The sequence below is a fragment of the Lycorma delicatula genome, chromosome 12, assembly GCF_047948215.1.
Source record: "Lycorma delicatula isolate Av1 chromosome 12, ASM4794821v1, whole genome shotgun sequence".
NCBI lineage: Eukaryota > Metazoa > Arthropoda > Insecta > Hemiptera > Fulgoridae > Lycorma > Lycorma delicatula.
In genome coordinates, this window is record NC_134466.1 from 62943805 (window position 1) to 62960412 (window position 16608).

General features: G+C 35.2%; 2 protein-coding genes across 8 annotated transcripts in view; both read right to left on the bottom strand.

Moving 5' to 3' along the window:
- The window catches only part of LOC142332974 (uncharacterized), a 238217-nt gene that overhangs the window by 207441 nt on the left and 14168 nt on the right, over positions 1-16608 (bottom strand). The gene's annotated exons all lie outside the window — the stretch shown is intronic.
- Positions 1-16608, bottom strand: part of LOC142332975 (uncharacterized) — a 144744-nt gene that overhangs the window by 54109 nt on the left and 74027 nt on the right. For 4 of the 7 annotated variants that reach the window (XM_075379726.1, XM_075379730.1, XM_075379729.1 and 1 more), the window contains exon 1: positions 4379-4657. The exons of 1 other annotated variant lie outside the window; for it this stretch is intronic. In XM_075379726.1, the coding sequence (XP_075235841.1) occupies positions 4379-4455 (77 nt within the window). In that variant the 5' untranslated portion in view covers positions 4456-4657. Of the gene's footprint in view, positions 1-3398; positions 4214-4378; positions 4658-16608 lie in introns of those variants that run through there. 2 more of the 7 variants (XM_075379732.1, XM_075379727.1) reach the window with 2 other exon arrangements.

Below are 16608 nucleotides of genomic sequence, written 5' to 3' on the forward strand. Positions count from 1 at the left end.
TATTTACGGAAAGGTTTGTCACACGTAATAGTTGAAGCAGAACAGCAGCAGTACCTTGTATATTTGAAAATATCCTTATTTATTTATTTTTCTTCAAAATGATATTTAAAAAAAATTGAATTTGTTTAAAAAAGGAAAATACGGTACTTGTTTGTTATTGCGCCGCCACTTTTTTCAGTTTTTTATGGACTTCTTCAGATTTCATGATAAAATGAATGTTAACATTTATTTAAGGTAGAAAAAGTACATCTTTTAATGAAAAATAAAAGTTACAAAACCAGAAGTTTACTATTTTTTGAACACACATGAGAGTTTCTTGTACAATTAGTAGCTCTCTTCAGCCGCACCTTTCAAAGTTTGTTCTTTCTCATTTAACTGATATTTCAAAAAGGACGCAACCCTAAAATGAAGAAAGTAGAAGTCACGCATAGGTAAATTTTATTTCTCCCTATACGACAGCTGGCAACACCGTACTCAAGGTTGAAATCTTGTAACGGTTGAAATGTCATTCTTATGCACTAGTGCTATACCGTTATATGTTCGTCTCTATTATGTTAACTATGTCGTTTTCCAAGGACAAATATGTGTTTATTGTTGAAATTTATTGTGCATATAAATCTTACAAATGAGTGAAAAATTTGAGTCTGATAAAATATTCCAACTCTTCAATTCCTAATAAGTTGACAATATCATGTTTGATTAATAGGAGTGTACACGATCGGAAAAGTACGGGTCAACCATCACTATTAACAATAGAAGTTCTGGAAGGTGTTAAAGAACGTTTGACTCGCTCACCCGGAAGATCTCTCAGAAAGTTATCTCCATTGACTGGGCTATCACTGTTTACAGCTTTCAGTGCTACTAAAAAATTACAATTACATACTTATTGCATCGGTGTCGTTTAAGAACTGAAACAAGTATACCGTTTAAAATATTGTCGGTTTCGTTCTCTTATTGATGACAACGGTATTGAAATTTTGGACTGTGTTTATTTCAGCGACGTATTAAATTTACACGAACAAGATAAGCAGGATAATGCAATGTGTAATACTGGTAATGAAACGCTGAATATGTTACGGGAATTTTTTGGCCATTGTCTAAGTGTTATGACCTCCAAGATCCCCAGAGCTTACACTAGCAGATGTTTTTCTTTGGTAATATTTAAAAAGTGTAGTTTAAAAATATCCTCGTACGCTTGAGAAATTGAAAGCTAATATTTAAAGTGAAATTTCAAACATTACGAAAAGCGGGTGCAAATGTTATGAAAAGTGTAGGAACCTGCACTGGGATCACAGGAAATCATTTTGAAAATCTATTGTAAAGTTATTAAAAGTTAATTTGAATATTGCTGTATAAGTATTTTATTAACATTAATATCTTTGTAATAAATTCATGTCGTCAGACAAAGGGGGTTGATCCTTTTTGAAATACCTGTTTTATATATATATATATATGATTTGGAAATACTCGGCTACTTTGTTATAATATTAGTAAAATTACAGTAGTATATTCAATGAAATAGAAATTTTTCCCAAGACATAACATGGTCTTTTTTGCTCACACTTAACAGATCCTAAAGCATTTACAATCAGAAGATCTGTGTTATCTTAAATGCAGATAAAATAATCATGAAATGCTGATTCGATAAACAGAAATTTTCTAGTGAGAAATTATGAATTTTTATACACAAAGTCTGTAATTTATTATTTACAAATTTTTAATCTATCTTATAACGCAATATTTATTTTTATTTTCAAAAAACACACACATATTTTGATTTTATTCTATTTTGAATGCAGAAACTTTATAAACATACTTTTGTTTTAAAAATCATCTACTATTATTAAATAAAAATTTATATTTTTAATGATTAAACATGCATTAGCATTTAGAATGGAAAGTTTATTTTAAGTAATTTTGCGCAATAACTAGAAGATCAATTTAATTCTTTTCATACTTTAATATATCATAGGAAATATGCTTAGTATCGGGAGAAAAAAATCTAAATGTTGGAAAGCAGGTTTGGCCAGCAGGTGACTTGTGCAATTTTAAAGTCAGCAGCGTGTTATCACAGTAGTCTAACCGATCAGCAACCGGTTCTGTGAATCATCGATACATGCTCAGATGCTAATCCATTCTGTCATGAGGTTGAGTTAAGGTTACACTTTTTTGAAGAGAGGTTGGAGATAAATTACCAAGGTATGACAATACTTAAATGGATTCATATAACGCTTGGCTGAATTTAATTTTAAATGGAAATATGGTCACTATAAAGAGACTATAATACATTTTCTATGCTATAAGTCATTTGAATGATGGATGTTACCTTACAAAAAACACCATCAGTCATCTTCAACACCAGAATCACAGTTCGATTCGACTCTAATGACCATTAAGGTTAGTTTACGGTTCATTCCTAACCTTAACCCTAATCTCCCAACACAGAACAGATCAGTAAACTGAACAAATCTCAATAACTCCAAAAACTGATTACTAATCGACTAAAGTACTAACATGGTGTGGACTTACGGGTCACCCGCTATCCAAACATGCTTTCGAACATTTAGATCCTAAACATCTTCTATGGTAATATGAAAAAAACTGAAGTTGATCAATCGCTCAGAATTACCATATTTTACAACAAAAATTTCTTGAATTTAAATAATTTTAGTTATGCAATTTAATACCATCAGTAGTGAATATAATCATATACATTAAGAAAAAGCAATAATTACAATCGTTTTATGAAACTATCTTTCTTCAACACGTAGAGAACTCCAAAAGCCAGCCCTTTCTAGTTTGGACAAACTGTTAATTATTATGGAAAATGCTTACAATTTTATAAATTATTACATTCATAAAAGACGGGGCATCAGACAAACTATAAAGTGATTCTAATTGTAATGACATTAGAAGTTCACCTGATATATACATATAAAATAGAAAATCTAATGTAATTTTAACTTAAATCATCAAGAAGATAAATAGTAACGATTAAATTTATACCAACCACACCACAAAAAAAAGGCAAGCAAATATTTTTAAGTCGGTAAGTGAACCGTAACTAATGTTCAACTAATAGAATTCCTTTTTATTAAAAAAATATAGCGACAACAAAAATGTCCGAGGTGTACTCCTATCTGACTAATAACTAATTTTGAGTTTACAACATAAAGTAAAATAGAAAACATAAATAAATATATAATTTAAATACAATAAAATACACATAACTTATATTTAAAAAAGAGAGAAAAAAATCTTTAAGAAATCTTAAAATTTATATCTATACTATATTTTTGACAATGATCAAGTAAGCACACATATACACAGCATGAAAAAATTAAATTTTATATTCTACGTAGATATAAATAATTGTGTTATACTTCTAAACAACCTACCTCTTCATTATCATATATGTAAAAATTAACATGTTAAAGTTGAAGGGCACAATGGTCAACACAAATTCAGGAATATGTAAAATTTGTAGAAGAAACTAGCATGTACTATTAAAATAATTTTCAATGGAATTTTCAAGAATTAAAAATAACAGAAATAAAATACATACTGCTACAAAACATTACGTACAGGTACTGTAGCACAATGTCAGCAAGTAGGCATACACCACTATATAACATGAATTATTCTTACAACAAAATAAGAATGAATTTAATTAAAATATAATCTTTTTTTTTTACTCTGGTAAGGTAAAATCATTTCACCATAAAATCATGTATATGTAAATGACATTACATAAGTTGCAAAAGATAAAAATTATAAATTCTTTACAAGTTATTGCTTTATAAATGTATTATGCTTTAAGTAATGATTTATAAATTTCTAACAGGGCTTAACAAAATAAAAATAAATAATGAATACACGAACTTGACAACTAATAATACTGAGACGTAAAGAACGCGAAAGCGAAACGAAAAATTCTCAATACACCGGCAGAAACACCAAACACTTAATGTACACGAAGTTTATAATTAACCGAATAAAAGAAATAAAACTTTTACTCGATACAACACTTCGCACTAAATTTATAGCGTTAGGCTAGAAAATAAATTTACGTTCGGTCCACATCACTACATTAATTACAATTAAATAATCGAAAAAATAATAATTTAAAACTCAAGTCATATTACAATCCAGGAAAAATAATAAAATTTAAAAAAATATATCTATAAAAATATCACTGTCCACGCAGACCAAAACTACGAATGTATTGCATCCGCCATATTTGTTATTTACAATTATTTTATATCGTGCAATAAAATCACTTATTTAATAACTAATTAAAGCAATTATGTCTTATAAAAGTAAACAATATTAAGTAAATAAAATAAAATTATTAAAACAATTAACGTAACGTACTTACCCACAATAATAACAGTCTAATGTAAAAACAAATACGCAGGGTAGACACGAGCGATGAACCTGGACGCCGAATCTCATCACAGTCAAACGGACGAGTATACGGCCGTAATACTTTAATATACGTTAAATGTTATAGTAAAACTAAAGCTAATAAATATATATTGGAAGATTTTATTTATTAAAATAATACCTTATTTATAAGTAAGTCAATTAGCATTCAATTTGACTGAATTTAAAATGATTTTAGAAAGGCAAGTTTCCATACAACACGCAGCCATCTCGTAACCGATGAAAGTAACAAGGTATAGCACAGTATTCGGCGCGCATGCGTATACGCTCGTCCCAAAATCTCATTTTCTACCGGGTTATTTGAACATATAAGTAAAGGATTTTGGGACAAAAGTTTTTAGTCGTACAAAAATTTTACAAAGTTTTAAATACATGATAATGATTAAACGAGCTAACAATCCAATATTTATTAAATATAATAACATTTTTTTTTTTTAATAATCCTTAATAAAAAAAAAATATTTTATACAAGTCTATTGATTCTTAAGAGTATTGAAATTGATTGTTAATTAAGATAAAATTCAAAATAACGAATGAAAGCCTAAACAAACAAACAGGGGACACATCTTATGAAGTGTAACTTCAAAATTTTATAAATAAGATCTGATATTATTTATTTTGGTCAATCTTCAGAATTGATGATTTTTAGTTTAATTAAAAATATTATCGCAAAACAATTTTTGAAAGAAATTGCTTTTAATAATCTAATTTACACGGGAAAATGAGATATTACTTATTTACTTTACGGATACCAACATGAATATTACTTTATAATACTGAAATAAAAATAAAATAAAAAGTTGTTGTTAAGTGAAAAATAATTTTATATTCAATAAACATATTTTTCTAACGAGTCAAATGAAATGCAAGGGATTTTCTAGGTAAACCATTTTAAACCGCGTGCAATAAAGAGAACAACTGTTCTGCATTCAGGTTTGATATCTTAATCTGTTTTGTTTTACAACTCTGACTGATTTTTTTACCTGGACAAAGCAGAAAAGAGTTTTCTCTCTGAAGACACAATTCTGTTTTAGCTTTTACACGGATAGTTTGTCTCTGAATTCAATCGATTTTATAACTACTCGCTTTTAAACAGTGTTTTTTTTTTATACAAATTTATTCTGATACAAATGTAAATATGCCATCGTGTTATTTCCCCAATTGTTTGAGCAGAACTGATTCACCAGCGAAAAAGAACGTGAAATATTTTCCGTTCCTAGAGAATGAAGCATTACAAAGTGTGTGGCTACAAAAATGCGGAAAATCACGTGATAATATAAAAATTGAACACGGTAAGTTCAAAAGTGTGTTTTTTATCTTAATTTAAATTTTGACGAAATAAATACGATTAAATTTCGAATTCAAATGCCTGTATGGGAAAAATGAAAAGAATATATTACTGGCTAATCGATCAATAGAATGAAATTTTCTCTGAACTTATTGACTTCATCTTCAATTATTATTAAATATTAAGTTCTAAAATTAATTAATCTAAAGAAATATATGATTTATACAATCGCAAAGATTGTGCTGCAAACACAAAAATGTAAAGATATTTATAAGATGTATTGAATCGTGTAATGTTAGACTTTCCTTTGGTGCGGTAAACTCGAGAATATCAAATTAAGAGAATGGAATACATGTACTGGGATTAAGCGAGAAGAGATGGAGCAACAGGAGTTTTTTGGAAGCGACTCAAAGCAATTGCACTGAGGATAGACTATGAGGAATTATTTTAAGCAAATATTTTAAACAAAGTTTGTGGATACGTCCAACTGAACGGACCTTAATCTTAGTCACGATTGATATGCAACTAAACAGGGCGGTAATAATCCAAGTATACAAGCCAACATCCAATGAATTTGAATGTCCAGTGAGATTTGGGTGCCATGTTTGCTCACCAATGATCAAAAGTATGAATGTTAAGTACAGTTTGCAGCTGTTTTAATCGAGAAGAATTTTTAAACTATTTTTCAACAGTTAAAACAGTGAGTTGAGGTAAGGGAATATGCTTTAAAGCAGGCGAACACTACTCATCATGAGTAAAGGTGATGGCTACTTATGCAAGAAATTAGTAGTATAATATTACCGGTTTTGAACCACAACCCCTTATTTCAAATTAAGAGCACTTTTTTGAAAACACTACCCTCTTATTTCAAAATAAGAACCACTTTAAAAACCATCCTTATTTCAAAATAAGACCCGGTTTAAAAACCATCCTTATTTTAATATAAGGGCATATCTATTTCGAATTAGAAGCATACGACCGCCCCCTTATTTCAAAATAAGAGGTAATACCTTATTTCAAAATAAGTAAACACCTGCTGCAAACACAATTTTAACAGGCTGAAGCCCATTAAAATCGATTTAGCTTAAACAATACTATAATGACCATAAGGTAAAGTGCTAATACCATCTTCCAGTATAAATCTTTGTCATCAAAAGGTGAGAGAGCTTTCTTGTTCGCTTCAATTGTAAACACATCACGGTGATAACTTCTGATTAAATTCATGCGCTTCATTTTTTCTTCCATCTTAAATAAACATTCTTTATAATCTTCAAATGAAATACCATTCTCAACTACATTTTTCTTAACACCTTTTGACTTCTTTACGGCCAATTTCCTCTCTTTCTTCATCTCCTTCAACAGCAGTTGCGTACATTTAAAGCAAAATCTCTTAAGGACTGCATTCAGTCCATTATAGAGTGCCTCATGAACCTGCTATCTAGGTATGGTTATGCAAACTCTCAGATGATGATACTACAGTGGAACGCCAATTCAGTAGTAGGCAAGCCGGCAGAACTATGCCGTCTGGCCAAGGATCTACTAATAGACGTGATACTATTGTCTGAGACGTGTCTGAACGGGAACAAACAACTGACCATTCGGAATTACTTTACATGTAGGACGGATGGGCCAGTACGACCCGGACGCCCTGCCAGCGGCGGAACCGCAATTTTAGTCCACAGACGCCATGTACACACGCGGGTCGACCTCCACACTAACCTAATGGAGCGACTTATGTACATGTGGAGCATCTAGGCATGGAGTATCGGCTGATTTCGGCTTATAATAAACCAATCTCAGCAGTATCCGGCGCAGATCTGGATGCCGTGCTAGAAAAATGGGATGGGCCCATGATACTCATGGGCGACCTCAACGCTAAGCACGAGTCTTGGAATAGCAATCTGACAAGTGCAAATGGCAAATTGCTATACGAAAGGGCACGAGCACGCCGGTTAGTCGTCATAGGCCCCGAGGTGCCCACCTTCGTTCATCGAACGAGCAGATCGAGCGAGACCTGATGTACTCGACATCGCAATCATGAAGGAGGTAACAACTCCGGTCACGATTGAAACGATAGAAGACCTCGGCTCCGACCACTCTCCTGTATTATTAGAGTTGTGCCATGTAGGGGCGGCCGAGACCCCTCGATTATACCCCGAAGCTCAGTGAATTGGAAAAAGTTCTATGAAACTCTCCAACGGGATTACAGACCAGCGCATACTGAACTCCTGACTACACCGGAGGAAATCGACGATACGGTCCAACGCGTCACATCGTCAATGACCGAGGCTCTATCAAACAGCTCTACGGAAAAGTCCACGAGGCTTATCCGTAATAATCTCCCACCTCACGTCTCTGATACTATAGCAGAAAAGCGTCGACTGAGGAGGAGATACCGAATCACCCTGTCCCCCGATGATAAAAGGGCTTTTTATATTCAAACGGACAGAGTGAAACAGCTGCTGGCACAACATCGAGAGGATTCATGGAACGAATACCTCTCCTCGGTCTCAAACGATCACTCCTCGGTGTTCAGGCTAAACAAAAAACTACAAGAAGGAAAGAAGCCCTGCCACCCGGTTGTGGGGCAACGAGGCCTTTTGGCAAATTCGGAGGCGGACAGGGCGGAGGTTTTCGCCGACACACTGGAGAACCAATTTACTCCAAACCCCCTTCCGTCCCGAACGATGACCACACAACCGAGGTAGAGTCCTTCCTCGTAGATTATTTAGCACAGGTGGAGGACGCCCTACTAGAAATAGACCAAGTCACTGGGGCGGAGGTTTCCGCTGGAATCAAAGCCACACGCCCCGACAAGGCTCCGGGTGTTGACGGGATCGGTGCCCGCGCATTCCGAAATGTTCCACCCGCTCTTATAGCGACCATAACCACAATATTCACGTCAATTTTGTACGTTGAATATTTTCCGAATTGCTGGAAAACTGCAAAGGTGGTATGCCTACCCAAACCTGAAAGGATTTTCCTGGAGACTTAGGCGACATTTGGGAAAAGGAGTACGGCCTAAACAATTTGGGTTCAGGGAGGGCCACTCGACGACCCTCCAACTGCTTAAAATAATCGACAGTCTTGTCGGAGGCCTAAATAGAAAAGCAGTACCTGCAACCGTTTTTCTAGATGTGGCTAAAGCCTTTGACAAAGTTTGGCGTAGCGGCTTGCTGTATAGACTCGCACATACGACGATTCCCTGGCGCTATGTCAGATTGATACGGTCTTATTTACTAGACCGACAATTTGTTGTACACGTAGGGGGAACAATCTCCTCCACCAGAGACGTAGCCGCTGGAGTCCCCCAAGGAGCAGTGCTTATGCCGTTCTTGTACACGGCCTACGTCAACGATATGCCGCTGTCGGAAGGAGTCAAAACAGTTCTATACGCAGACGACACGGCATATTATTATGAATCCGGAAGTGTAGATTACGCGATCGAGAGACTCCCAACGGCAACTGGATCTATTAGAGCCGTGGCTCGATATGTGGAGAATCAAGGTCAACGGTGAAAAATCGGTGGCAGTGATGCTCACATACAAGACACGTGCCAGGCAGCTGGAAATCTCAGGGGAGAAAATCCCATTTGGGAAAACAGTCAAGTACCTGGGAGTAGTCCTGGACAAACAGCTTACCTTAGGAGAACATGTTAAATATGTGATCCAAAAGGCAAAGGCCGTCAGGGCCTCACTATACTCAGTACTGAACAGTGCCAGTCCATATTCACTGGCGACCAAATTGCTCATTTTTCGGCTATACGTCCTGCCAATTCTAACATACGCTTACCTGGCATGAGGAGCTTTGTTGAACTCACGCTTCAAAGGAAATTAGAAGCCGTCCAAAACATAGCGTTGCGGACGATATTTGGAGCACCGTGGTTCGTCAGAAACGTCACTCTTCGCTACGAGGTGAGAGTGGCGCAGGCACGCACACTGTTCGGGATGTCCAAACACGGCCATCTCCGGGACATCTGCCGAGAGGACCGTACTTAAAAGAAAACGGCCTGATGCCGTATTAAACGAACCACCGTGAAGAGGCGGTACGACAGTCAAAAAATGACAATCAGGCTTAGGAGCCTCTATATGGCGTAACCTATAAATGGCAACCGCATGAAAATTCCGGCCGCGAAAGTGACCGTTTTCACAATTAAATTTTGTTAAAACTATAAAAAGCTAGACATCACCCCACACCGTCCCACGAAGAGACCACAATTTCATTTAGTCCGCATATGCGACTCCCTCCGGAGAACGGGGCGCATTTCTCCCTCCAAATAACTAGAGCTCCGGTAGGCGTACTCCTGCTAGCCCATAGGTGCTGGTACCGAAAGTACTTCAGCGGATGGACTGAAGGGGAACCACGCCGGGATTACTAGGCTCAAAAGCTTAGTCTATCACGGTCAGAACCGGTACATAAATTCCACCATGGTCCATACGGATAGGAACGCAAATTACCAAATCCGTCAATAAAAACTTAAAATGTATAACCGCCACTAAATAAGCGATGAAATCCGCCCGATAATAGAAAGATACAGTAGCAAGGGATATTGTCCAGGCTCTGCGATCTGTAGGTAGAGATATTGAAATTCCCGCCATTCTTGCGTTCCGTAAAAGCAATGAAGAAGGACAGGCCCGGATTTTTGTACATCAGGCAGAAATTTCTGAATGTAAGTGAAGGAAAAATTAAAGAAGGAATTTTTGGTTGTCTTCAAATAAGACAGCTGGTCAAAGATGATGTATTTAAGTCTATGTTAAATAACGTAGAAAGTGCAGCTTGGGCTTCATTTAAAGTCGTTTGCAAACATTTTCTCGGCAAACAAAAATCCGACAATTACCACGATATTGTTAATCGACTTCTTACTTTATACAGAGCTACGGGATGTAATATGTCTTTGAAAATTCATTTCCTGTACTCAAATATGGATTTTTCCCCGGACAACCTCGGAGACGTAAGCGACGAACACGGTGAACGTTTCCACCAAGACATTTCGGCGATGGAAAGCCGATATAAAGGAAATGGAATACTAACATGCTATCCGATTACTGTTGGACGTTAATTTGAGATGTGCCTGAGATTATATATAAAAGAAAGGCATCAGCTAAATAATTCTAACACAGGTATTTAAAGAGTTCTAATTACTAAAGCAATTCTTAAAATTTTCTAAAAAATAACATATCGTTCATTATAATTAATAAAAATGTTGATATACAGAGTCCGGGTTTTTAAAATTATTCTGTAGATTATTCTAGTCGTTTTCATGATGCCCAAGGTAAAACAGAAAAATTTGACAATGTAAAACAAGTTCTTATTGTGTGAAGTACAATAGCTTTGTTAAACGACTAATAAATTTGTAAATGTTATTATCAAAACTTGTAGAGAATTTAATTTTGTGAAAATTTATGTAATAAAGACAAAATCCACTTTTATTATACAAAAAAAATCTTAACAGAAAACTTTTCAAGTATAAAAGGACCTATTAATCGGCTATAACCAATGCCACCTCAAATGTAAGAGGTAGATTTCATTAAAAATTTTAATTTGGGAACACATGTTTTATCTAAACATTTTATGACATTAGTAACAACTATAACTTTGAGAGCAAATAACCCACACATAATTACTAAAAACTATTTCCAATCTCTTAAGCTCTCTACTCATAGCGTGTACGAAGCCGCAATAGGAGAAGCTAGTTATAAATTTATATATATATATATATATATATATGTATATGTATATGTAAAACCGCTGTAGAATATTAATTAAATAAGCCCAAATATTATAACAAAAAAGTAATAAGTAAATAAAAAATACGATTTTACTTGATTTGTTATCAAGATAAATTTATATAATTTACGCATAACTGATCTCAACCACAAAAGGTCCATATTTTGATTTTTGGTCTGTGGACCAAGCCGGCAAAGAAATTTCTTCTGCTTCGCTAAACCACCTGTCATCTTAACTTTGAAGGGAAAAAGTGTTGTTTGTCTTTTGTGACGGTCTACATCACAAAATAAAACAATGTAGTTTTAGGAAGCATTGTACGGTACACTTCCTAAAAAGTGTATTTAGAGAAATTATTTTGTAGTTCCCAGTGCAAGGCCGTAGCTTCCTCCCTGCTGTAGAGTTTTTGGCAGGGCAGAAAAGATCATGAAAAAATTTACAATAAAAATATTTTTAAAAAAACAACTTTCATGATCTTAATTTTTCTTTAGATTTCTTACACATCAATTTACAAGTAAAAGCTACATAAGCCTCATCAATCTTTTACTCCTTTCGGTTTTACAATTTTTTCTTCTTTTTCTATTCTTTATTATAACCAAACAGTGCCAAAAAGGAGTATGCTGAAGCCAGAACCATGTATGCATCAGCTATTAAAAAAGCCAAGACTAGATGTTGGAAGGAACTACGCGAGAACATTGACAGGGATCTGTGGGGGAGAGGCTACCAGTTGGTATCAGAAAGATTAGGTTGATGGTTTACTGGTGATCGTGAAGGATAAGGTATGTGAATACGTCAAGAAGCTATCTGAGAAAACCGATACAGAGATATCTGCAGGAAAGAATCTTGGTGTACCGTACAGGCAACAATGAGCTCAAGTTTAGTTTCTAGTGGGGTACCCCAGAGTTCAGTCTTGGGCCCTATACTATGGAATAGTACTTTTGATGGGATCTTACGCCTAGAGTACCCAGAAGGGGTGAACGCAGTAGCGTTTGCCAACGACCTCAATTTGGTGGTTGCAGCAAAAAAAGGGAAATGTTGCGAGGGCGGCAAACGAAGCTTTAGACATGGTAAGTAGATGGATTAAAGCCAGAGGCCATCGATTATCACATGGAAAAACAGTGGCTATCTCTATGACAGGTAGGAGAATTATAGGATCTACACAGATTGTGACAGATCCAGGCAGTTAAGATTGCAAATTACCTCGAGTTGTAGTTGGACCGTAGAAGGTCCTTCACGTTTCATGTCCTGGAAGTTCGGGTAAAAGCCGAACAAGTTGTTCAAAGCCTGAACAGATTGCTGAGAACTACGACTAGACCATGGGCCTGTAAACGGAGATTGTTTTCACACGTAAATTTCATTTTGCTGTATGGTGTACCAGTATGGTACAGATCTCTGAGATATGATCATAACAGACGACAGCTGGAGGGAGTACAAAGAAGGATAGCTCTGAGAATTACGTGTGCCTACTCCTCGGTGTTCACAGAGGCTTTATTTGTGGTCCCCAGAGTGTTTCCGCTGCAGCAGTTGGCTGATTCACGGGTGAAGATAGATGAAGATATGAGTAAAGAAGAGGCATATCGTGAGGTATTAGAGAAGTGGCAGATAGGGTGGACTGTTTCGTGTAAAAGTGAATGGACAAGACGATTAATATGTGAGATCGGGCCGTGAATCGGGAGAGAATTTGACGAGCTAAATTACTGGCTTACACAGTTCCTAACCGGCCACAGCTCCTTCAGAGCGTACTTGTTTGCAAGACACAGAACAGATAGTCCGGAGTGTCTGTATGCAATGAAAGAGAAACAGCAGAATATGTCATATTTTCCTGTAGTAGATGGGAGAAGGAAAGATGAGAGTGCACACCAGTATCAGGGCAAATTAATCCTGCCAATGTGATGTGAAGCGACCGATTTGCAGCTGTGGCTAATTTTGTCTGTAGAGTGTTACAACAGAACCCTGGCAGCCAGGTCAGGTGTCGCAAGGGAATGAAAGACAGCCCATCGTGGAGTTGCCGCTCGTTTGGGTTTACATGCATGGGTGGTAGATGAAGCGAGGGGACTCCACTAGCCTCTGAGCAAGTTGCGAGTGAAACCGATGTACAAAAGGAAGGTAAATAGAGACGTAGGTTGTGAATATTAGCTAAAGTGCGTATAGTCGGTAGAAGTTATTATGTTATCTAGATTATTGATTAAACTATAGTTAATTAATGCAAGCAGTGAACTAAAACAGCTCAAGAAGAAACAGTCAGAATAATGTAGTTGTCAGAAGCAGCGTCAAGAGTCGGAAGGTGAGGCGGTGAGGGACAGCCTTCAGTGGAGTCGCCATCTGTCCATGCTTGAGCAGGTGGGCGGCAGCGGCGATGAAGCTGCCGGTAGGGTGCAGGCACTCATAGGCTCTATAACATCTAGCCAAACCGGTGTGTGTCCAACACTCCTCCACCTCATGGGGGGTACATAAATGATATCTCTCCACAACATCGATAAAAAAATATATATAAATACATACATATATAAAAAAATGGTAGGTGACATTTAACTAGTCATACAATTTTTCAAATTCTAAAAAAAAAGTCAATAGTCATCAAGCCAATGGTTTTTTTTAATGGACCCTTCTACTCACCTAGTATAATAGGAATGAATGTACACATTACAGAGCTTGTTCAAGTAAGAACTGAGGAAAGAAAGTTTGTATCTTCGTAATGACATTATGCTAAAATACTACATGTCATATAAGAACGTAGTTCTGTATTCAGCAGTTTTGTATTGCACTACTGAGAGGTTTTCATTCTTAAAAAGAGTAGCTTATAGGACAGAATCATTTCTCGGGTACCATATATCTTTGCAAATCATTTCTGACAATAAATATTATAATATTAAAATGTATCAAATAATATCAAAGTATCAAAATGTGTCAGAAAACATAAAATATAGATCTTGACTCGCTGATGAGCAACCTGTTGAGTGTTTACGAACAGAATATCATCATACTGATCTAATAATTATGAGGCACTTGTCAATGAAATGGAATGTCAAATATCACATTGATTTTATTACACATTGATATTATTTTTATAAATATATATATTTTTAATGTAATATGAACTTTGTAAACATTCATTTAGCACAAAAATTTAAACAATAGTTTTTATGAATTTTAATAGTTAAAATTATAGATAGAAATAGATATCGATTTGTGCATTATGAACTATATGAAAACATAAAATTGCTTTGATAAGATATGTAGTACGTGCTCTGTCAGTATTTCAGAATATATTGATATAATAAAATATTGATGTAATAAAATTAAAGCATGGGAATTCGAATCCAGAAAGAGCAAAAAAGAAAAGTTTTTTCCCATCTCTTTAAGGTGATTAAGATCAAATACTATTAGCAAGTATCTTAGCTATCAAAGTTGAATTAAATTATGTGACGAAATCTACTTACAAAGTTTTCAACATGGCCTTTTTTATATGTTTTTAACTTAACGTTATTTTATAAATAAATATTACTTTTCCAGCGAATATTGCTAGAACAGCTATATTAAAAGATGAAGTACAGTGATCATGTCAAAGATAGGGTATCGGGTTTTTTTTCTGTAAATCTGTACGTTTTTGGGTCAAAAAACACAATGTATGTATGTATCGCACTCCTTATTTTAAAAATAAGAAGGCGTTTTAAAATTTTTAATAAAAATACAGAGGTTTTTTAATATTTTATATTGTTTTGAATCGTATTCTGTGAAATGGAAAATTATTTTTTAAAACATTATGTTTTTTAGTCAAGTAACCAGAGGCTGGTAAAGCCATTTAATTTGAACCTTTAAACTCAAAATTTCAAAAACTTCTTTCTTGGTGCGCACTTACACTATAGGAAAGACGTGTATACAAATTTCCTTCATTTCAAATTAATCTTCATTAGTGATTTTTGGAAGTTTTTTATAAATGACTCCCATGCTATTTTATACTTATAGATATATTTGGATACAGTTTTTAATATTCTTTCTCAATTACTTCTAATACACTCTTAATTTAATGAACACCTTTGAAACAATGTCTTAAACCTGAAATTTTAATTTGTTATTCATTAATAATAGGAAATCTAAGAAGTAATGAATGTTTTGCACACTATATAGTTCAATGTCCTAAATCTCAGGGTATATGAGTCGCAGTGGGTCAGGCCGAATGTTATTTGACAGCTGGCAGTTGATGTGCAAAATATGTTGCAATTTTTATACTTGGACGTAAGGTATTGTGCTATGAAAATCAGTGGATGTTCAGCGAAACTGATGAACATCTTACTACAATTTTATTTAGATAAAGATGCAAATGCTGCGCAGGACCGTGAAGAAACTTGTGCTATTTATGGGCAAGATATGTCATCAAAAATAACAATCAAAAGATTGTTCAGTCGCTTTTGTTTTGTAAAGTTTGATGTCCAAGATGGTCCTTGCAGTAAAGACCAACAACAAAATCACAGAAAAAGTGAGTGATATTCTGCCAAAAGTCTAGCCATGCAAGCCTTCATGACATTGTCAGTGGCCTAACACCCATCACCAAACACTGTTAGTCCAATCAGAGAAAGCCGGTTACAAAAAGAAGCTTGACATTTGGGTGCCACATGATCTGACTGAAAAAACTTTACTCAATTGAATTTCTATCTGTGAATCTCTACTGAAACGCAAAAAAAGTGAGCCATTCTGAAGCCAGATGATCATCAGTGATGAAAAGTGGATAATTTAAGAACACAATGGTGAAAAAGATTGTGACTGAAACAAGGAGAAACTTCATAGTCTGTGACAAAGCCCATACTGACGGCCAAGAAGATAATGTTGTGTTAGGTGTAACTGGAAGGCCATCGTGTATCACAAACTGCTCTGCCAAGCTGTATGATAGGCTCAAACCTGAACTGTTGGCATTTAGTGCGACTGCACTTAACAATTAAAAACAAAACGGCCAGAATTAGTAAACAGAAAGGATGTCATACACAACACTGATAACCACCAGAATACAACATCTTTAACAACCTATCAACAATTGCAAGAACTTGACTGGGAAGTTTTGATGCATCCATCATATAGCCTGGACCTAGCACCGTTAGGATATAACTTGTTTCAGTCTCTGCAATAACTTCCTGAATGCTGTTAAATTAGTTTCA